General features: G+C 40.9%; 1 protein-coding gene across 4 annotated transcripts in view; it reads right to left on the bottom strand.

Annotated features, from left to right (window-relative positions):
• LOC132875713 (RIMS-binding protein 2-like) overlaps positions 1-23981 on the bottom strand; it is a 282162-nt gene that overhangs the window by 114916 nt on the left and 143265 nt on the right. For all 4 annotated transcript variants that reach the window (XM_060912692.1, XM_060912693.1, XM_060912690.1 and 1 more), the window contains exons 2-5: positions 18157-18264; positions 16969-17097; positions 8564-8740; positions 6758-6919 (exon numbers count right to left, since the gene is read on the bottom strand). In XM_060912692.1, the coding sequence (XP_060768675.1) occupies positions 6758-6919; positions 8564-8740; positions 16969-17097; positions 18157-18264 (576 nt within the window). The remainder of the gene's footprint in view (positions 1-6757; positions 6920-8563; positions 8741-16968; positions 17098-18156; positions 18265-23981) is intronic.

Raw genomic sequence — 23981 nt, 5'->3', positions numbered from 1 at the left:
TGTGAGGCGACAGCGCTAACCAACTGTGTATGTGCACCGAAACTGTGGTAAGATCATGTCTGTAACAATTATGTAGCAAGCTATGTGTATATTTCAATCCCTTTACTTTAGCCCACACACTCTTTATCTCTGTCTTTCTCTGGCTTAAGTTCAACAGTCAGCTCATTAGGCAGTGTAGCAGATGACGGCTGAGTCCATTATGTAAGAGCAGCAAACAGCATTTATATCACACACACACACACACACACACACACACTAAGCCGTGCAAAACCTTGCTAAACTTAAACACACACACACACTGTATTATGACTGTTAGACACTGCAAAAGCTATACCAGAACAGCCTGTAGACACATTAACACCCACTCATTAACACTCAGAATAAATGTGCTGTGTAATTCTCTGTAAGTGGCTAACATTTATGGTCAGAGTAAAACTGTTCAGTAATGATCACATTCTGACAGTGCTGGAGCTGAGCAGTGCATAAGATCAACACGGTCCAGTGGCCTGTACAGAAAATTCAGAGGAAAAAAAAAACATTCAGAGATTTCAGTTAAGCTGCTTCAGAGCTTAGTAGTCACTCGGTGAGAAGATGTAGAAGTGACTGCCCCCTGTCGTCATTATTGTTGGCACTATCTTCCATCCATCCATCATCTGTAGCCACTTATCCTGTCCTACAGGGTCGCAGGCAAGCTGGAGCCTATCCCAGCTAACTATGGGCGAGAGGCGGGGTACACCCTGGACAAGTCGGCAGAGTTGACACATAGACAACCATTCACACCTACGGTCAATTTAGAGAGGTCACCTACAACCATTCATACCTCCAGTCAATCTTTGGACTGTGGGGGAAACCAGAGCACCCCACGCAGACATGGGGAGAACATGCAAACTCTACACAGAAAGGCCCTCGTCGGCCACTGGGCTCGAACCCAGAACCTTCTTGCTGTGAGGCGACAGTGCTAATCACTACACCACCGTAGCGCCAGCACCATCTTCGTTTTTTTTTTAAATGCTATATACCATAGACCGTGAGCTTCACTTTCCCGTTTTCTCTGTGATTGTTTTTGTTCACCTGGGATTCTAGTCTTGTTTGCTGACTTTTTATAACTCCGTTAACTCTTAGACATCTGTATCAGCTAGATTAAACTTCTCTCAGAAATTTATGCAGCAGACTAGTGCTCCCATGACTGAGTATGAAAAGAAAATTCTGGGATTTTTTAACCCGGCCCCTATTTTCCCCATCTATCTGTGTCCAAAAACGTTTAAAATCGGTCCAGCACTGAGTTAAAACATCATGACTGGTAACCGTAAAAAGGCCATATAATGTAGTCCTATGGGGCAAACATCTGCCTCACTTATTTATGCCACTGACAGACTCATACAGTGGTGCTTGAAAGTTTGTGAACCCTTTAGAATTTTCTATATTTCTGCATAAATATGACCTAAAACATCATCAGATTTTCACACAAGTCCTAAAAGTAGATAAAGAGAACCCAGTTAAACAAATGAGACAAAAATATTAGACTTGGTCATTTATTTATTGAGGAAAATGATCCAATATTACATATCTGTGAGTGGCAAAAGTATGTGAACCTCTAGGATTAGCAGTTAATTTGAAGGTGAAATTAGAGTCAGGTGTTTTCAATCAGTGGGATGACAATCAGGTGTGAGTGGGCACCCTGTTTTATTTAAAGAACAGGGATATATCAAAGTCTGATCTTCACAACACATGTTTGTGGAAGTGTGTCATGGCATGAACAAAGGAGGTTTCTGAGGACCTCAGAAAAAGCGTTGTTGATGCTCATCAGGCTGGAAAAGGTTACAAAACCATCTCTAAAGAGTTTGGACTCCACCAATCCACAGTCAGACAGATTGTGTACAAATGGAGGAAATTCAAGACCATTGTTACCCTCCCCAGGAGTGGTCGACCAACAAAGATCACTCCAAGAGCAAGGCGTATAATAGTCAGTGATGTCACAAAGGACCCCAGGGTAACTTCTAAGCAACTGAAGGCTTCTCTCACATTGGCTAATGTTAATGTTCATGAGTCCACCATCAGGAGAACACTGAACAACAATGGTGTGCATGGCAGGGTTGCAAGAAGAAAACCACTGCTCCAAAAAGAACATTGCTACTCGTTTCATTGATGGAACAATGAATTCTGAATTATACCAGCGAATTCTAAAGGAAAATGTCAGGACATCTGTCCATGAACTGAATCTCAAGAGAAGGTGGGTCATGCAGCAAGACAACGACCCTAAGCACACAAGTCGTTCTACCAAAGAATGGTTAAAGAAGAATAAAGTTAATGTTTTGGAATGGCCAAGTCAACGTCCTGACCTTAATCCAATCGAAATGTTGTGGAAGGACCTGAAGCGAGCAGTTCATGTGAGGAAACCCACCAACATCCCAGAGTTGAAGCTGTTCTGTATGGAGGAATGGGCTAAAATTCCTCCAAGCCGGTGTGTAGGACTGATCAACAGTTATCGCAAATGTTTAGTTGCAGTTATTGCTGCACAAGGGGGTCACAGCAGATACTGAAAGCAAAGGTTCACATACTTTTGCCACTCACAGATATGTAATACTGGATCATTTTCCTCAATAAATAAATGACCAAGTATAATATTTTTGTCTCATTTGTTTAACTGGGTTCTCTTTATCTACTTTTAGGACTTGTGTGAAAATCTGATTATGTTTTAGGTCCTATTTATGCAGAAATATAGAAAATTCTAAAAGGTTCACAAACTTTCAAGCACCACTGTATAATAATTTTCTTTTTTATGAGCTATTATGAGTTTACTGTGACACAGGTGATCTCCCAATATAATTACGTTATATAGCCGTTTTGCGGTTGCTGGTTATAACGTTCGGTACTGGACTCAGTACTGGATCTAGTGCAATCATTTTTGTCCCAAGTACATATTTGGACACGAAGGGATGAGAAAATAGGGCGCAGGTTTTTACAAATCCTGGAATTTTCCTTTAAATCAGAATTAGGTACATCTGAAGGACTGAAATGCCAAAGGTAACAAAAATAAGTTTTTCGAGAATGTCACAATATATATACATGATTAGCCATTACATTATGACCACTGAGAGCTGACACTACTGAAAAAGTTAATGCTGGCTAAACCTGAAAGGCACCGTGAGTTGGCCTAGTGATTAGCGTGTCTGCTTCTCAATTGGGAGATTGCAAGTTCTACTCACGGTTGGGTCATACCAAAGACCATCATAAAAATGGTACCTACTGCTGTCTGGCAAGGCACGCTGCAATACAGATGCGAGTGGGGAGTCAAACTCTTGCGGTTACCAGAGGACTAGCCCCCCACTGTAACCCTAGCTATGTAATAGGCGAGAGGCTGAGGACTACGGAAACAGAGATCGGTGCCACCACATGGCGTGGGAAGGACTTTGATTGAAAACTGAAAGGTGTCAGCATTAACTTTTTCAGCAGTTTGTGCTACAGTAGCTCGTTTGTGGGATTGGACCATATGGGCGAGCCTTCGTGCCCCATATGAACCAATGAGCCTTCATCACCCATGACCCTGTCGCTGGTTCACCAGTTCTCCTTCCTTGGAGCACTTTTGGTAGGTACTAACCACTGCAAACCAGGAACACCCTACAAGATGTGCCATTCTGGAGATGCTCAGACCCAGTCATCTCGCCATCACAATTTGGCCCTTGTCAAAGTCGCTCAGATTCTTACGCTTGCCCATTTTTCCTGCTTTCAACACATCAAGTTCAAGAACTGACTGGTCTCTTACTGCCTAATATATCCCACCCATTGACAGGTGCCACTGTAATGAGATAATCAATGTTATTTTCTTCATCTGTCAGTATATATATATATATATATATATATATATATATATATATATATATATATATATAGACATACATATAGATACACACACAGTAGGGAAAATAATTATTTGATCCCCTGCTAATTTTGTAAGCTTGCCCAATTACAAAGAAATGAGCAGTCTATAATTTTTATGGTATTTTTATTTTAACAAATAGAGACAGAACATCAACAAAAAAAAAAAGTCCAGAAAAAAAAATGCATATTAAGGTTATAAATTCATTTGTATTTGATCGAACGAAATAAGTATTTGATCCCCTACAAACCAGCAAGAATTCTGATTCCCACAGACCAGTTACTGTATGTGCCCACGAGGCACACAGATTAGTCTGTCACTTTAAGAAAGTACTCCTAATTTCTACTCGTTATGGTTATAAAAGACACCTGTCAACAGACTCAACCTCTTCCAACCTCTCCATCACCATGGGCAAGACCAAAGAACTATCAAAGGACATCAGGGACAAGATTCTAGACCTGCACAAGTCTGGAATGAGCTACAAGACCATCAGCAAGAACGCTGGTGAGAAGGAGACAACTGTTGGTGCAATTATTAGAAAATGGAAGAAATACAAAATGACTATCAATTGCCCTCGGCCTGAAGCTCCATGCAAGATCTCGCCTCATGGGGTAAGGATGATCATGAGAAGGGTGAGGGATCACCCCAGAACTACATGGGAGGAGCTTGTTAATGATCTCAAGGTAGCTGGGACCATAGTCACCAAGAAAACCATTGGTAACATACTACGCCATAATGGAATGAAATCCTGCAGTGCCCGCAAGGTCCCCCTGCTCAAGAAGGCACATGTACAGGCCCGTCTGAAGTTTGCCAGCAAGCACCTAAATGATTCAGAGAAGGCTTGGTAGAAGGTGACGTGGTCAGATGAGACCAAAATTGAACTCTCTGGCATCAACTCAACTCGTCGTGTTTGGGAGAGAAATGCTGAATACAGTCCCAAGAACACCATCCACACTGTCAAGCATGGAGGTGGAAACATGCTTTGGGGCTGTTTCTCTGCTCAGGGTACAGGACGACTTCACTGCATTGAGGGACCGATGGACGGGGCCCATGCACTGTAAGAGCTTGGAAGAGAACTTCCTTCCCTCAGTCAGAGCACTGAAAATGGGTTGTGGATGGGTCTTCCAACATGACAACGACCCAAAACATACAGCCAAGGCAACAAAGGAGTGGCTCAAGCAGAAGCACATTAAGGCCATGGAGTGACCTAGCCAGTCCATCCATCCATCCATCCATCCATCCATCCAATATCTGTAGCCGCTTATCCTGTTCTACAGGGTCGCAGGCAAACTGGAGCCTATCCCAGCTGACTATGGGCGAGAGGCGGGGTACACCCTGGACAAGTCGCCGGGTCATCGCAGGCCTAGCCAGTCTCCAGACCTTAATCCTATAGAAAATTTGTGGAGGGAGCTGAAACTTCAAGTTGCCAAGCAACAGCCTCAAAACCTTCAGAATTTGGAGAGGATCTGGAAAGAGGAGTGGACTAAAATCCCTCCCGAGATGTGTGCAAACCTGGTGATCAACTCCAAGAAACGTCTGACCTCTGTGCTTGCTAATAAGGGTTTCTCCACCAAGTACTAAGTCATGTTTTGCTTAGGGACCAAATACTTATTTCACTCGATCAAATACAAATGAATTTATAACCTTTATATGTGTTTTTTTTTCTGGACTTTTTTGTTGATATTATGTCTCTATTTGTTAACATAAAAGTACCATAAAAATTATAGACCACTTATTTCTTTGTAACCGGTCAAACTTAGAAAATCAGCAGGGGATCAAATAATTATTTTCCCCATTGTGTGTATATACAGGGGGCTGCAAAAGTCGGTATATAGTAATGAAAAAAAAGTTCGCACAAAACGTTAGTCTCATCTCATTATCTCTAGCTGCTTTATCCTGTTCTACAGGGTCGCAGGCAAGCTGGAGCCTATCCCAGCTGACTACGGGCGAAAGGCGGGGTACACCCTGGACAAGTCGCCAGGTCATCACAGGGCTGACACATAGACACAGACAACCATTCACACTCACATTCACACCTACGCTCAATTTAGAGTCACCAGTTAACCTAACCTGCATGTCTTTGGACTGTGGGGGAAATCAGAGCACCCCCATGCAGAGAACATGCAAATTCCACACAGAAAGGCCCTCGCCAGCTATGGGGCTCGAACCCGGACCTTCTTGCGGTGAGTCGACAGCGCTAACCACTACACCACCGTGCCGCCCACAAAACGTTAGTATTAATTGAAACCTAGCACTACTATTATAATACTGGTAATACTGGAATAATCCTTACTCTGTACTTACTTTTGCAGCCCCCTGTGCGTATGTGTGTGTGTGTGTGTGTGTGTGTATGTATTTTATATATGAGACACCCTTATAAGGGTTGCTTCACCCTCTGTAAATCCCCCTCTGTAGATCAATTATCTTTGATTGGATTCTAAAATAACAAACCACATTTAACATGAAATACACTAAAACATGCAACCTCAGTGGCTTAATACCTCAAAGTTACACTTTTCCCTTTATACTTCACTAATATTTCCAGGACATTACACCCATTTGATCATTTCTCCAGTATCATTCCATGACCGAAAAAGGTTTTTCTGTTGTGAACTGTATATCAGAAGGACTGAATGACCGGCGTGTCTTTTCAACACAAAATTAAAGCAGATGAAATATCTTACCCAATAAAAGGTTTAGAAATCCCCATCACACAAGTGGCCACTTGCAGCGTAAAGTGATGTGTACAGTATAATACTGTAATGTGCAAATTTGTAAGTAAGAACATAATGTACAGACTGACACTGAGGCCCACTTAGGACTCAAACTGTGCTATGAGGAGCCACATGGGGGAGCTGTAAAGTCAGAAAACGCTCTTACGGGTGTCTCTTTTTGTTCTCGCTCTTTCTCGGCTTCTCCAGCTGAGTTCTGATCCCGAGCCGAGCTGACCGAGAGCTGCCTCTGCAGACGCAGCACCTCCTTCTGAGATTCCTTCAGCAACCGCTCAAACTCCCTCGTTCCTACGGGACCAGGACCACCCTGCTGAGAGAACGACAGATAGACAGAGACGGACAGATAAACAGACTCAGAGACAAAGACAGAAACATAGATAGATAGACAGATAGAAGGAGAAAATCAGTGCAACATGTTATACTGATGTCAGCATGACTCAGCAGTACAAAGCCATACAATTGAAGTCAGAACGTGGGATCGTTCCACAAGAACTTCCTCCTTTCACAAAACACGGATTAAGAGCAAAGTTTTCTCAACAAAGACAACATTTTCTAAAACACATATTTATTTAAGCTTTCCTTCGACTGACCCTTGTATCTATTGGTACAACTACATATTTTTCAAGGCCATCCTCTGAAATGCTGAGTCATGCAGGCAAGCACAGAGAACTTCCAGGACCTTCTTACAAAATTCCATATAAAGTGGGATTTGCCACTGATTTAAAAGATAAGCCTCCCTCTGTACTTAACCCCTTAAAGTCTTATTATTCATTTATCCGTCTTCAAGCATACTATTCAGGAACTGTGCTGAAAATAACGGGAAAGGTATCTCAGGAGTGATCGCAAGTGATTGGAAACCTTCATTGCCACCATTTATAAATTCAGTAATGTCTCTTTAAAGCTGAATATACTGTACAGCTGTGTGTATTAGTGTATACGCAGGGCCAAAAATTTCCACCAGAGGACAAATCAAGGCAAAGTCAAACCCTGTGTCTGAAATCACTCACTCGTTCGCTACTCCCTATATAGGGAATTACTATATAGAGGACTACAGTACTGTATATAGTGAGCTCACTGGTAAAATGAAGAAACGCTACATGACGGACACTACTCTGTCATGCTGGAATTTACATCATTACTGTCGCACGATTAAAACGTGCCAGATCAGTCGGCTGGTGGGTTTTCAAAATAATAAACACATGCGTGTATTTTTGTGATAAATCCATATTATACTGAGCGCATTTCCCACATTAATCAATACAAAGTACCTGCAGCTTTCAGTTCTTTTAAATCAAGGCTGAATACTTTCTTCTTTGCCGCTGCCTTTTATTAAATCAAATTTGAGACTTTTAATTTGATTTCTTTCAGCACGACCACAATGCATGATGGGATATATTGCTTTGGTTAGTCACCATCGTTGTGCACTACTTTTCGTGATGCATTGTGGGATACTTTGAGTGCGCTATATAGGGTGTAAATAATTATCACTAAGGTTTCAGACAGCACTACAAAATGGCGTCCTCACTATATAGTGTCCTATATAGTGAGTAGGGAGCGATTTCGGACACAGGGAAAATAGCTCATAGAATAAAGGTTAATTAAGTAGGTATTACTGCCAAAAATCTCAGATATCAAGCTTTTGAGTGTCACAAGACAATAACACTATAGTTTGCTTATATATATATATATATATATATATATATATATATATATATATATATATATATATATATATATATATCCCTTTTAATATGATTTATGTTCACTATACAATTCACTAATTTTATATATCTATGGCTATTAAACTTTGTATCATTATGTCATATTTATGTTTAAAGTGGCAAAAGTATCAGAACGCTATGAAACATTCCCTAGTAACCATGAAAAGGGGGGAAACCAGGTTGATTTCCATAAAGGAAGATGGTTGTGTGAATGAATTATCTACGTGGCGTACTTTGCCCTGTCCTATTCTGGCCTCTAGCTGTCGACACTCGTGCTGCAGTGCGGCGATCTCCTTGTCTTTGGAGAGGAGTGTGTCTGCATGCTGAGCCAAGTCTCGTGCCCGCTGCCTCGCAAATGCTCTCTTATATTGCTCTACTGCGCCAGGTTTTAAGGGGATGGGGGCATTCACCTGCACACACAAACAGAGAGAGAAAGAGAGAGAGAGAGAGATTCACACACAAGTCAGCATCATGGTCATTTTATTGCCATTTCATACTACTGTAAGTCCACATTGTCCTGTCAATCATGAAAACTTTATTCGACAAGTACTTTTATTTCCTGAACTCGCATTTACGTATGAGCATAAACAAATCCTTCTCATGACATTTAAAGCACTGAATGATTTAGATCCAGATTACCTCACTGATCTCCTCAAGCAGTATAGCACCACCATTTCTACGAACGCATGTACACATAGCGTACTAAAGATGATCGAAGATAGCACTTTTTCCCCATTCAGGGAACTGCTAGGGTTTAATATGAACTTCTTTGTGCTTTGCCATTAAACGATCTGAACGGTCTACTGAATGGTCAGCACTACAGCAAATACTCTTTCACAGTTAACAAAATGCATTTAAACAAGATGTGCACTGAAACTACGGCATAAAATATGTAGATAATACTCAGCTACATGGGTAAGAATGGATCACTTCAGTAGCCATGTTTAAAATGGGACTCAAAGTGCCTCAACTAGCTGAGAATCAGGATATGAACTGAAAATATTAAGACACATAAAAACTAAATCAAACAGTTCCACTTAGAGTTGAACAAATTAACCCACAGCAGATATATACAAAAAGCTGGAAAGAATCTCATGCCAGCTTTACATCGCATGACTTTTCAAGTGATTTCACTGTCAGAAACAAATTTCCAGTGACGGAATAAAATCATGAGAGTTGTGGCACACTCCAGTCATCGCGATCATTTGGTCTAAAGTGGTCAGGATAGTTGTTTTCAGTCATTCTTTTTCTCATCTTGATGTTCCGATAAAGTCAAAGTCCCTTCCCATGCCATGTGGCACATAGGGTGCCGCCAATCTCCGTTTCCGTAGCCATCGGCCTCTCGCCTATTACATAGCTAGGGTTACAGTGGGGGGCTAGTCCTCTGGTAACCGCGAGAGTTTGACTCTCCACTCGCATCTGTATTGCAGCGTGCCTTGCCAGATGCCAGTAGGTACCATTTTTATGATGGTCTTTGGTATGACCCGACCGTGAGTAGAACTCGCGATCGAATGGCGGACACGCTAACCACTAGGCCAACTCGCGGTTCCGATAAAATCATCCGTGTTTTTAATATAAGTTTTTAGTCTTGGCTTATGCAAATAGTGACATGATCATCATCAACAACCAATAGTTGAGCTCTCTCCAGCACCAAACAGGAAGCAGTCTTGCAAATAGTCACCCTGCAAGATCCCCAGTCTTTACAAAATCATAATCTGTGACTAAAAACTCTGTGACTAATAATGACACATGTGAGAGGGTGTCAGACTTTAGTCTTTTAAAAGTCTTTTCAAAGTCTTCTTGTGTATCGTTAGCATAAGACAGCTAAGGCAAATACATATATGTTATTTACCAGCTGGGAGGTCCGTATGGTGAAATACCGTGACCGAGGTCTTGAAAGTACTGAGCGAGGCCCTCTGGGCTGAGGTCAGTATTCAAGGCCGAGGTCACGGTATTTCACCATATGGACTGACCTTAAGCTGGTAAATAATATATTTATTTTTTTCTTTATCAAATTCTAACAGAAAACGAGAGCGCCCGAAAGGGAAAACTGAGGCGAGCCGCCATTTTGAATCCTCATTCACAGCTGTAATGCAAGTTGCTTCCTCCTCAGTACACAAGTGCACTTCCATGGCAGGGAAAAAAACTACATTTTGCTGCCTATGTAGTCCCCTATTTATACAAATAGGAGTCATTCAGGATTCAGCCATGTTTTTTGCTCGGTGTTAGCAAGTTAGAGGTTTTTAGCTTTCTCCTGAAATGTTTTCTTTTATTTCTTCTTCCTCAGGGTAGTAAAACTCGCTTTCGCTGTGAACACTGTCGTTATCGCTATCCATGCTGTAAAATTAATGCTATTCTCCTGAGAAATGCTGGCAAAAAATTATAAGATTTTTGATAATCTTATAAATGAATCTTATAAAAAAAAGATAAATGTTGACAAAAAAAACGCTACTATGTCTGTTGCTGTTGTGAACGAGCGAGTCGCCAGAGGTCCGTAACTGGGGTCCGTAACCGGGGTCCGTACCATAGGATACGGACCCGCTCGCCAGCCAATCAGAGCGCAAGATTTAATGGAAACCGCACCGCAAAAAAAAAAAAAATTCTACTTATTGTTTAATTTGATCTTCATCTAAGTTAGCTAAAACAGAAGCCTAGCATCAGGGCCGGGTGTTTATCAAGCAAAAGTTAGAAAGAAAAGACATGCAGGACCTCTAAAAACAGTCCAACAGCGCCACATAGAGGGAGAAAAAAAACAGCAAAGGTTCAGTGTAAGAGTTAGCTGAGTAATGCTAACTATGAGCCTTGGTGTTAAAACACAAAGTACACAAGCTAAGACTTTGAAAAACAAACGTGCTTAATACATACACAGAGTCAATGGCATATAAAATTATGATAAAATAGCCATGCTAGCTTTTAGCTCATTACAGCTACCCTGATTCTCACCAGCAGATTTTACAAATAAAACTTTGCCTTTAATTCATTAAAAAACAACAACAACAGCGTAATGAATTTTTCCAGTAACTTTTGATCTTTTAACTCGATATTAATCAGTACTTTATGTGAAGAGATGAATATGAGATAAATAAGCTAGCTAGCTAAACTAGCGTACTGGATATAGTACCTGGCTCCTGTCAACTGCTGTACTACGGACAATTAATTTTCACACAATTATACAACTACCAGAGGTGAAATAATTAATTCAGATAGTGTGTGCAATCTAATACAAATCAAAACGTGATTTAAAAATCCTATTTCAAGTAACAAACGAAAAACATGTCACCACAGCTAGCTCACATAACTCCCATAACAAATAGCGACCTGCCAGACTTTTACATGCAATTGATTTTATCTTAATTGAAAGGGTTTCTAAAATTATTAACCCCTGACTGGGTGTTGCTGGAAGCGTGTAGTTGAAACTGACGCCTGGAAGAGTGCGAATGTAACAGGCGCTGTGTAACAACAGGCCACCAATCTGCACAGCCACCAGAGAGTAGACAGGTGGCCATTCAGGAGAGAAGAGGCCTTCTGGAATACAGTTACCGAGCACACACACACACACACACGCACGCACAGCCCTGGGAGTTAGAGGTGTCCATTCCCTGCAGTGAAGGCTGGTCATGATATGGCAGCTTATTACACGCACCCTTAAAGGCACATAGGCAGTTGCATTTGCGACTGTTTTAGTGTTTCAAGTCCGAATACCGGGCGGCATGGTGGTGTAGTGGTTAGCGCTGTCGCCTCACAGCAAGAAGGTCCTGGGTTCGAGCCCCGGGGCCGGCGAGGGCCTTTCTGTGTGGAGTTTGCATGTTCTCCCCGTGTCCGCGTGGGTTTCCTCCGGGTGCTCCGGTTTCCCCCACAGTCCAAAGACATGCAGGTTAGGTTAACTGGTGACTCTAAATTGACCGTAGGTGTGAGTGTGAATGGTTGTGTGTGTCTATGTGTCAGCCCTGTGATGACCTGGTGACTTGTCCAGGGTGTACCCCGCCTTTCGCCCGTAGTCAGCTGGGATAGGCTCCAGCTTACCTGCAACCCTGTAGAAGGGTAAGGCGGCTTGAGATAACGAAGTCCGAATACCAAATATAAAGGTGTAAAGAGTTTCCACGAAGAATGAAATCCATCTAAACTAATGGTTCTGTCAACTGTCTTTTTGTGTAATTCGTACTCTGCTTGGACACTACTTTATCTTCCACTCGTACTCTAGGGTGTCGTGGGGAGGCGGAGACGGCGGTCGATGGCTTGATGGGACGTTTCTGTGACAGACAGGCCATGGGACTTAAGTGTTTCTACCACGCCCTCAATCCAGCGCCTGTGTGGTCGTCCTCTGGCTTGGACACCAGAGCTCTTGAGGATGTATGCTCTGAGCGCTGGCTGGTCGGGTGCCATTCTTATCAAGTGACTAAACCACTTGATTCTCTGACGCTGGATATGTGTGTGGACTGGTGTTGTTCCGACCATTTCTCGGATCCTCTCATTTCGGATCATGTCCCTCCTTGTCTTGCATGCTGCTTGTCATCTCACAGGTTGTGATCTTCGTCTCCTGGGCCTTGATGAGTGTCCATGTCTGGCACTGGTAGGTCAGCATCGGCAGGAATATTGTATTAATAAGCCGCGCCTTGGTGTCCATGGGGATATTGGGGTGTTTCAGGACGGGAGACAGCTGGAAACTAACATTGTTTGCTTTTTGAGTGCGAGTCTCAGTCTCTCTGTCTAGCTTTCCATCTTCAGTGAAGATGCTGCCCAGGTATTTGAACTCCTTGGACTGTTTAAGGGTGGTGCCGTTGATGGATATGTCCAAGGTCTTTGGTGTTCGGCTGACTGTCACGACTTCCGTCTTCCCTGTGCTGATGCGCATGTCATGATTTTCACACACAGCATTCAGCATGTTGACGTGCAGCTGGAGGAACACCACCTCCTTTGCTTGGACAATGTGTGTCTAATCTATCTACATTTATCTTCTCCTCCGAAGACATTTTTGTGGAGAAAAGAGAAGACAGAGATAAACTAGAAGGATATGCATTAAAATCTAATCGATTGTTCCTTGGCCTATGGCTCACCTTTCCTCAAAATTTCATCCAAATCCATTCACTACTTTTTGAGTGACACTGGGAATAAACAAACAAACTGAGGCGAAAATATAACGGAGGTAATAATTTGCCTTGTTTGTGTTCATTACATACGTTACGAATGTGTCAGTGAAGTGGGCTGAAACATCTCATCTCATCTCATCTCATTATCTCTAGCCGCTTTATCCTGTTCCACAGGGTCGCAGGCAAGCTGGAGCCTATCCCAGCTGACTACGGGCGAAAGGCGGGGTACACCCTGGACAAGTCGCCAGGTCATCACAGGGCTGACACATAGACACAGACAACCATTCACACTCACACTCACACCTACGGTCAATTTAGAGTCACCAGTTAACCTAACCTGCATGTCTTTGGACTGTGGGGGAAACCGGAGCACCCGGAGGAAACCCACGCGGACACGGGGAGAACATGCAAACTCCGCACAGAAAGGCCCTTGTCAGCCACGGGGCTCGAACCCGGACCTTCTTGCTGTGAGGCGACAGCGCTAACCACTACACCACCGTGCCGCCCCCTGTTCATACAATTCTGTGCATTTTTATTACAACCACTGATGGTGCTGCTGAGCTTGGCTCCTTTCTTGGCTCCTTAAACAGCAAATAATCTGATTCCAATGCCAAGAATTGAACCTGATCTTTGAAAGATGGTGAGCTAGCTCATTTAATCCAGCCAACCCTGAGCCCTTAGTCTCCCATGAAATTAAAGGTTGTGTGAATTAACAGCTAATATTCAGACAAAGCACCAGACCTTTACTTAGCTGTTGAGAATTAGTCAAGAGTAATATTATGTGACAGCTCCAAAGCCCCATAGCTAACAGTGATGAATAAATCTGTGCTTTTGGCTGTAATTTGGAAAGAAACAGTGCCTTTCAAGGTTGTAGTCCTTCACAAGACTGAGAAATGGCAGTCTCTACTCAACTGGGAAAGTTTGTGCAGAGAAACAGATCAATGGGCAGATGTCACAACTCTCCGAATAAATGAAATGAGGGCATAAAGGAGACCACAGGGGTTTGGAGGGTTGTGCAACCTTGAGCTTGTGTAATTTTCTGTTCTTTAAAACTTTAAAGTGTTTGAAGTATCCTAGATCTCTGCCCTCTTTAGTCCCAGTCCAACACACATTGCTCTTGTGCTCAGTCTTAATTAGCTGGATCAGCTTCATTAGTTTGTACTTGTCAGAAAGAGCAATCTGGATGGTACTGTATCACACTAAATACATCCACCACCATTTCACAATTTGATTTGGCACATATGACAAAACTCATATGCTTGCTTTCACTCTGGCCAGAGCTTCATATGTTCTTCCTATGTCTGTGCAGTTTTCTGGTTATCTCGCTTCATCTGAATACGTGGATTGGTAACGCTAAAATTACCCCAGGATGTGAATGAGTAGGTGCATGGGCCCCTTGTCAAGCCTCCTAAAATACAACCCCCATTCCAAAAAAGTTGAGACACTGTGCTTTCAGAAACTTTTTAGAAATCATGGACACCACGTCCTCCAGGCTAAAGAGGAGAGGGACCGTCCGGCTTGTTATCAGTGCACAGTTTAAAAGCCAGTATCTGTGATGGTATGAGGGTGCATTAGTGCACATGACATGGGGAGGCTGTACATCTGGGAAGGCATCATTAATACTGAATGATACATAAGGGACATTCCACCGAATGGGTGCCATTTGCTTGTTGTACCACTCCTAAATTAAACTTAATTTTATATCTTTTCGACACTGATTATAATAACACACATATTTAACTATTCAAAATGTGTATTGGTCAACCTCAGGCTACGTTATTTATTTTTTACAATGTTTGGAAGTCAAAGATGGCTGCATTTTTTTCAGTCCTGTTACCAAAACTCTGAAAGTAACAGGACTGAGTTTTCCACCTAGGATTAGCTAATACACGGAATTAAGCCACATGGCGTCATCGCTAATAGCATGACCACACTTAGCACATTCTAATGATTTACCAAAAATCTGTATTTTTAAAATAAACAAATATCATCTAAGAAATAATTTAAGTAACAGGACAGTATGTTGACATTTACCTTATCAGTCAAAGTTAAAAAATCATCAAATGTACAGAAAAGTAAATGAGAGAACTAACTTTTGGTCTTCCCATGGCCTTCAGAAGACACAACTGATGTAACTTCCTGTTGAGCATGCGATTTATGGAATGTTCCAAATTTGTCAGATGGGGCAATATGTTTGGGTAACAGGACTGAGTGAAAACCCAGGGACACGACTAAAATGTGTATTTTAACTAAGATATTGTGGATTTCTTATGAAAAAAAAATATTTAAACCATGGATAGGATATGGAGTCACACAACAGTGCAAAAGAAATACTGTTTCTGAAGGATTTTAATCATAATATTTCATAGTTAAGTATAAAGTTAGAGTGCGGGGACAGGTAACACATGCTATTTTTCAGTGTTTTAGGTAGTTTTTATTAATCCTTACAATTATATATCTTAAATTTGAAATCAGATCAATGTGCAGGACATTCTGCGTAATAAGGAAATGCATTTTAAAGTACATTTTTATGTGCATTTATACATATAATTTTCTAGGGACAGAAATGGCACCGATTCGGTGGAATGGCTCATAAACATTTCAGAGCAACATGCTGCCATCCAGACAACATCTTTTTTCAGGGAAGGCCTTCCTTCTTTCAGCAAGACAATGCCAAACCGCTTTCTGCACATATTAAAACTGCATGGCTCCGTAGTAAAAGAGTCTGGGTGCTAAACTGGCCTGCCTGCAGTCCAGACCTGCCTCCCATTTAAAACATTTGGTGTATTATGAAGCGCAAAATATGACAAAGGAGACCCAGAACTGTTGAGCAAGTGAAATTGTATATCAGGCAATCTGATAAATAAATAAACCTCAAAAAGTGGAGGTGATGCAACACAGTGGTAAACATGCCCCTGTCCCAACTTTTTTTGAAATGTGTCGCTGACATCAAATTCAAAATGAGCATACATATATTTTTCCAAAAACAAGAAAATTTCTCTGTTTCAACATTTGACATGTTGTCTTTTTACTATTTTCAAAGAAATATAGGGTTTCCATGATTTGCAAATGATCACATTCTGTTTTTATTTACAGTTTACACAGCGTCCCAGCTTTTTATACTATCAGAAAGCTGCAGCTCCTTTAGAACAAGTGAAAGAGACAGAGCAACACATTGCTCTGATTTTAGATCCTTACACTGGTTTCCAGTTAGTTACAGGAGTCGGGAGTCTGAGAACAGGGAATATTCACCTGGTAGTGTCCTGATTTACGGTGTGGCTGCTATTTTCAGATACCATGCTATCCCAAACTGGAACAGACAGCTTCAGATGTCCCTAAAGTTTAGTAAGATTTAACTCCAGACTTTTACATTTACCTGTATTTCTTCTTATGCCTATTTTGGATCATTTATCTTTTATGTGTGCTTTCATCGAAGCATGATGGATTTCCTTTGTATGAAATGGTTTAGGGTTCTAGGACAGGGGTCTTGGAGTAATAGTACCGGTACAGGCAGGTGTGTGCATGTGCATTGTGTGTGTGCATGTGTGTACCACTTTAAGATTGGCCTCCTGCAGTTTGTGTGCCCTCTCCTCCAGACGCTTAGCGATGACAGCCAGCTCGGCATTTTTCCTCCTCAGCCTCTTCACCTTGTCCTCTGTCTCAGGACAACTGCTCTTACGCTGAGAGAGAGAGAGAGAGAGACAGACAGGACAAAACAATCACACTGTAGCAGGAGACATGGAATGAAAAATAAAATCATTTCTTTCCCTGTTGGCTAAGATAAACGCTAAACATCCATCCTGTATACATGTCAACCTATACGGAATGTCCGTATTTTATACGGATTTGATTCAATAAACGTAGTATACGGGCGTATAAATAAAGTTATACGGATTCTTTAAAAAAACTTCAATATTTATTTAGAGCTATAATCAATTCCCACGATGATAAAAGAGCGCATAACATTTACAAACGTACTGTACACCACAGACAGCCAGTAAAGAGTCTTATGAAATCGCGCGTTATCTTGTGGTAGCGAGACTTCGTTCCACTTTTGATCATGCGCATACCGCATTGCGAGACTCTCGCCAACCGTGAAGTCATAGACATATAAACATAGACGCCGCCTTCTGCGTAGAATCATACGTCATCCTCGCCGCCATATTGGATGGGGCAAAGTGGAGATTCTTCAACCGTCTCTGGTATAGCGTCTAGACAGTAGCCGAGAATAAAGATGCCTCATTCATGTGCTGCGTTTAACTGTACCAACAGGTTTACCGTCCAAACGAGATCACATGGGATTACCTTTCACAGGTGAGACTGGAAAAATAATTTTCATTGTATTTGGTCATTATAACGCAATTTTACGAACAGATTTTTCTGACTTTGTGGCTAATATGAAGTCTCGTGCATAATAGCTGCTCGGTGAAACCTGTCTCCAAACAACGAAGTATTTCCTTCGTAACTACGCTGATAACACTGTGTTTTTGTCAAACATTGGAGCTTTGTATTCATTCTGAAGGTTTATTGTTATTAATATTGAATAAAAAGTAACTGGGATACATCATTGTTAATTATCATTCAAGTTTTAGGTAAATTATTTTAATTTGCATCTTATACGTATTTTATAAGGGAAATACGGATTTTGGAGGTTGGTTATACAGGTTTGATTGACCAAAGGTTGACATGTATGATCCTGACAGAACCACCAAACTGCTCTGAGATCAGCAGACTCTTACTAGGAGGCTGTTCTCCTCTCGGAGTGTGGAGACGGTCTTCTCCAGATCCTCCAGTGCTCTCAGCAGCTCGGAGTTCTGCCGCACTAGATAGTCATAATCTGCGCCGTTCTGCAAGAGAAAAGAAGAAATTTTAATGCATTGCTGAAAAGTCTTGTTTTAGGTACAATGGCTCAATGGCACATGGAGAAAAAGTCTTTCAAAATAGGAAGTGACAGCTTCAGGGCTTAAATAAGAAATAAAATGTTAACTTAGATCTCTCATACACACACACACACACACACACATGCAGGGATATTTAACCCAGTTGGACCAAGCTGAAACTGACAGCTTTCACCACGTCATTAATGATAATGTTTCTCTGAACTTTTACAATTTTAATTCCTTTTTTTTTTTTTAACTTTTCTTCTTATCTTGAGCATTGGTGAGGTTTCCAAGATGTAAATCAATTAATTGGACTGTTCACACTTTCTGCTTCCAGAATCATGGTGTGTACGCATCTGTGTGTGTACATATTCATGTGTATATTAGCCAGTGTGCCAGCTGGACCAGAGGGATATTTCTGCCCTTGATTCCCCACTGGGCAACAGAATAGAGAATAAACTTACACTTCTCCACACAGATACACAAACACACTTAATTAGAGCAGTGCAGCCAAAATAGGGCTGTTGGGACAAACTTCATTATAATGTAACATGATCAGACAAGATGACATCATATTTTAGAGCATTTATGTCTGAGCTAGACAGAGTTTAAGATCCCAGTTTTATCCTATGAAAGTGTTTTCAATTTTTCCTTGTCAGATATACTCTAATTTATTTTCATTATTTCAAATTTATTCACTTAAAAGCAGAGGTGGATAGTAACGAAGTACATTTACTTGAGTACTGTACTTAAGTACACTTTTTGAGAATCTGTACTTTACTTGAGTATTATTTTTGGGGGGGAAACTTATGACTTTAATTTCACTACATTTGAAAGACAAATATCGTACTTTTTACTCCACTTCATTTCTATCAAGGTCCTCGTTACTATGAAGCAGGTTTGAAAGTGGATGTTTTTTCCTTTTCTAAAACATGATGTTTTTCGCAGGTGACACTGAGACAGCCGATCAGTAATCACTAGGGTCACGTCATGTCCATAGACTGGATAAAATCAAGTTCAATGATTTCTCAGCAGCGTTATTTGAACACGATCAGTTGATGGCAGAATGGAAGGAGGCGGTTCTTCTGGGGAACGCACACACTCATGGCTTTACCTAGAACCCATGTTTCAGTTTTCTGAAAGGATTAGATTCATTTTGTTTTAAATGTTTGCTTTGTTTGCCGAAAACAAACCACATCACGGCCTACAAAAACTTGCCATCCGACCTGCGGAAGTATCTTAAGGTATATAAATAAGTATCGTAAGGTATATTCCAAGAGAAAGCTTGCAGTGAAGTTGTCTGTGCTTTCAGAGCTAGCGATAACGTTGCAATAGCTATGCAGTCTGGTTAGTCAAATGACTTTCTATGGATTTTCCCACCAAGTTGCCATCGCCTTGTCCATGGCTAATGTTAACACATAGCTAGTTAACGTGGACACTGTTAGTTAGCATGTAAAAATGGAGTTACGCTAACATGAATAACGTTAACTTATCTGAAGTCCTTTCAGAAATATGTTTTAGCATAATCTTGCCAAATAAACAGAATGTAGAAATCTTTCTTTTCTAGTAGCGTTAGCTACCCAATATGATTTTGAGTTTGAAAATAGTTTGCTAGCATGTCAGGTGGAGCGTCACTGACTAGCTAGCTTAACATTAAACCACCATGACGGCACAGAATGCGTTCATTTTGTGAATTCACATTTCTCTCTTTGGTAACGGCGTTAAGTTTTGTCAGCATTGTGTCAATAATACAACAATGTGTTGATGGAAAATGTACTTTTAATACTTAAGTATTTTTAAAAGCAAGTACTTCAGTATTTTAACTTAAGTAAAAATTTGACTGGACAACTTTCACTGGTATCCGAGTAACATTTGACCACTGGGATCTGTACTTTGACTTAAGTAATGAAGTTGGGTACTTTGTCCACCTCTGCTTAAACGTGAACAAAGTATGCGTCCTAAAAATGTTACTGCTCCACTGCAACAAATTTTCCTCACTACCACTGAAAATAATAAACTCATCAATTAGACATAGTTCATATGCTTTGGCTAAAAATAAATAAATAAATCCAGAGTGTGCCCCCACAGTCAGTTCCTGCTGTATGATGAGATTTTTGAAGCCAAAGCAAAATTCTTTTGTAAGTTTCAAAAGCATACATCACGTTCTGCTTGTTTTTATACATAAACATTGACGATTGGTGGAAAAAACAAAACAAAACAAAAAAAAACTGTACTTGCCTGTACTTCTCCCTAAACTTACTTCAACTGCCCAGTTTCACTGAGGCTGTGCTTTTCTGCTCATGACGTTTGTATAGAGTGGTTATTTGAGTTTGTGTCAGCTCAAAACCATTGGTCATTTTCCTCTGACCTCCCTCATCAAAAATGCATTTCTGCCTGCAGAAATACTGCTCACTAGTTGTTTTTTGTTTTTCGCACCATTCTATGTAAACTCCAGAGAATGCTATGCATGAAAATCCCTGGAGATCAGCATTTTCTAAGATACTCAAACCAGCCCATCTGGCACCAACAACCATGGCAATTTCCAAGTCACCAAGCTCTCTCTCTCTATCTATCTATTTAGTTTACGTAATCTGATGCTTGGTGTGAATATTACATGATGCTCTTGACCTGCATCTGCATGACTTGATGCATAGCGCTGCTGACAAATGATTGGCTGACCGGATATTTGCACAAATGTGCAGCTGAACAGGTGTTCCTATTAAGGTGGACACTGAGTGTATGTGATACTCTATACTCGACTGTACTATGCAGTGAGCATATATAGTGAATAAGAGGCCATTTGGGATTCAGTGTAACTGTGTTAAAGGATTAGATAGATAGATAGATAGATAGATAGATAGATAGATAGATAGATAGATAGATAGATAGATAGATAGATAGATAGATATTACATCACTGATAAAATTATAGTACCCTTCCATGACTTTTTTTAGGTTACAAAGAGACACATTTTTCACCATCATTTATGTGCTATGGAGACTACTGCTAATGTTCATTCCGTGGCAATATAATTATAGGCTCATTAATATCTGAATGCGTTTGAATAATAAATCTATAAATGCATAAAAAGATGGTAAAAGCATTTACTGATTTGTGAAACAGACTGCATCATCTCTCTTGCTCACAGTTCGTGAATCAAGAGCCATATCAGAAACCCAATTAATTAAACACACTGAAGTCCTTGATCATGTGCCCACAATGCCAGACTTCTGCTTGTGATAGCCCTTGTGTCTGGTCTAGAGGTCATTAGAAACCCTAACATCTGCCTCTTTTAGTCTAATGATCAACCAACAGCCGTGTTGCCTATTAAACCTGTAGCCAAAGGATATAAAAAAGCCCAGGCTCAATTCTCACGGGCCACAACCCTGCCAAGGTGGAGGATGAGGATGGGAATGGAGATAGGCAGCGTTGTCAGCAGACACAACCTGGCATGAATACCGCTGTGTAATCAGAATCAACCACCAGGGTTCACTTTTCACGATGATTAGTATGATTACGACTACATGAAGCTGCATAATTAGACAAATTTGGTAAACGTAGTATTTATCTTACTGTAGCTGTGTCTCTTTTTGCTAGCAACTTCAAAGTACAAATTGTCTGGTTACCTTTGCCAACTTTGTTGGAGAAGGCTATGTTTTCGCCTCTGTTTGTTTGTCTGTTCCCAATGTAACTCAAAGTAGTGAACGGATTTTGATTAAATTTTGAGGAAAGGTGAGGTATGGGCTAAGGAAAATTGATTAGATTTTGATGCAAATCTGGACATGTATGCAGATCCAGGATTTTTTTTTTGTCTTTTCCCAACATAACTCAAAAAGTAGTGAATGGATTTTAATGAAATTTGATTTACAGCTTTAGTATTATCCGAGGTTCAAGTGATTTGATTTTGATGTTGATAATACAGTGGTGCTTGAAAGTTTGTGAACCCTTTAGAATTTTCTATATTTCTGCATAAATATGATCTAAAACATCATCAGATTTTCACACAAGTCCTAAAAGTAGATAAAGAGAACCCAGTTAAACAAATGAGACAAAAATATTATACTTGGTCATTTATTTATTGAGGAAAAGGATCCAATATTACATATCTGTGAGTGGCAAAAGTATGTGAACGTCTAGGATTAGCAGTTAGTTTGAAGGTGAAATTAGAGTCAGGTGTTTTCAATCAATGGGATGACAATCAGGTGTGAGTGGGCACCCTGTTTTATTTAAAGAACAGGGATCTATCAAAGTCTGATCTTCACAACACATGTTTGTGGAAGTGTATCATGGCATGAACAAAGGAGATTTCTGAGGACCTCAGAAAAAGCGTTGTTGATGCTCATCAGGCTGGAAAAGGTTACAAAACCATCTCTAAAGAGTTTGGACTCCGCCAATCCACAGTCAGACAGATTGTGTACAAATGGAGGAAATTCAAGACCATTGTTACCCTCCCCAGGAGTGGTCGACCAACAAAGATCACTCCAAGAGCAAGGCGTGTAATAGTCGGCGAGGTCACAAAGGACCCCAGGGTAACTTCTAAGCAACTGAAGGCCTCTCTCACATTGGCTAATGTTCATGAGTCCACCATCAGAAGAACACTGAACAACAATGGTGTGCATGGCAGGGTTGCAAGGAGAAAGCCACTGCTCTCCAAAAAGAACATTGCTGCTTGTCTGCAGTTTGCTAAAGATCACGTGGACAAGCCAGAAGGCTATTGGAAAAATATTTTGTGGATGGCTGAGACCAAAATAGAACTATTTGGTTTAAATGAGAAGTGTTATGTTTGGAGAAAGGAAAACACTGCATTCCAGCATTAGAACCTTATCCCATCTGTGAAACATGGTGGTGGTAGTATCATGGTTTGGGCCTGTTTTGCTGCACCTGGGCCAGGACGGCTTGCCATCATTGATGGAACAATGAATTCTGAATTATACCAGCGAATTCTAAAGGAAAACATCAGGACATCTGTCCATGAACTGAATCTCAAGAGAAGGTGGGTCATGCAGCAAGACAACAACCCTAAGCACACAAGTTGTTCAACCAAAGAATGGTTAAAGAAGAATAAAGTTAATGTTTTGGAATGGCCAAGTTAAAGTCCTTACCTTAATCCAATCAAAATCTTGTGGAAGGACCTGAAGCAAGCAGTTCATATGAGGAAACCCACCAACATCCCAGAGCTGAAGCTGTTCTGTACGGAGGAATGTTCTAAAATTCCTCCAAGCCAGTGTGCAGAACTGATCAACAGTTACCGGAAATATTTAGCTGCAGTCATTGCTGCACAAGGGGGTCACACCACATACCGAAAGCAAAGGTTCACATACTTTTGCCACTCACAGATATGCAATATTGGATCATTTTCCTCAATAAATAAATGACCAAGTATAATATTTTTGTCTCATTTGTTTAACTGGGTTCTCTTTATCTACTTTTAGGACTTGTGTGAAAATCTGATGATGTTTTAGGTCATATTTATGCAGAAATATAGAAAATTCTGAAGGGTTCACAAACTTTCAAGCACCACTGTATGTGGTTTGGTGGAGGTATGCATTCTACCGAATGCCCTTCTAGTTTTGACATGATTTTACAATGGTCAACAAATTTCCAGCGTCGGGCCTGAATATGCACTTCAGGAATTATGAAATACCCTTGCAGTGTGACATAATTAAAGAACAACAATATGACGT

Source organism: Neoarius graeffei, chromosome 28, assembly GCF_027579695.1.
Source record: "Neoarius graeffei isolate fNeoGra1 chromosome 28, fNeoGra1.pri, whole genome shotgun sequence".
NCBI classification, from domain to species: domain Eukaryota; kingdom Metazoa; phylum Chordata; class Actinopteri; order Siluriformes; family Ariidae; genus Neoarius; species Neoarius graeffei.
Note: the sequence above shows the minus strand (reverse complement) of the source record. Positions and strands in the feature narration are given on the sequence as shown.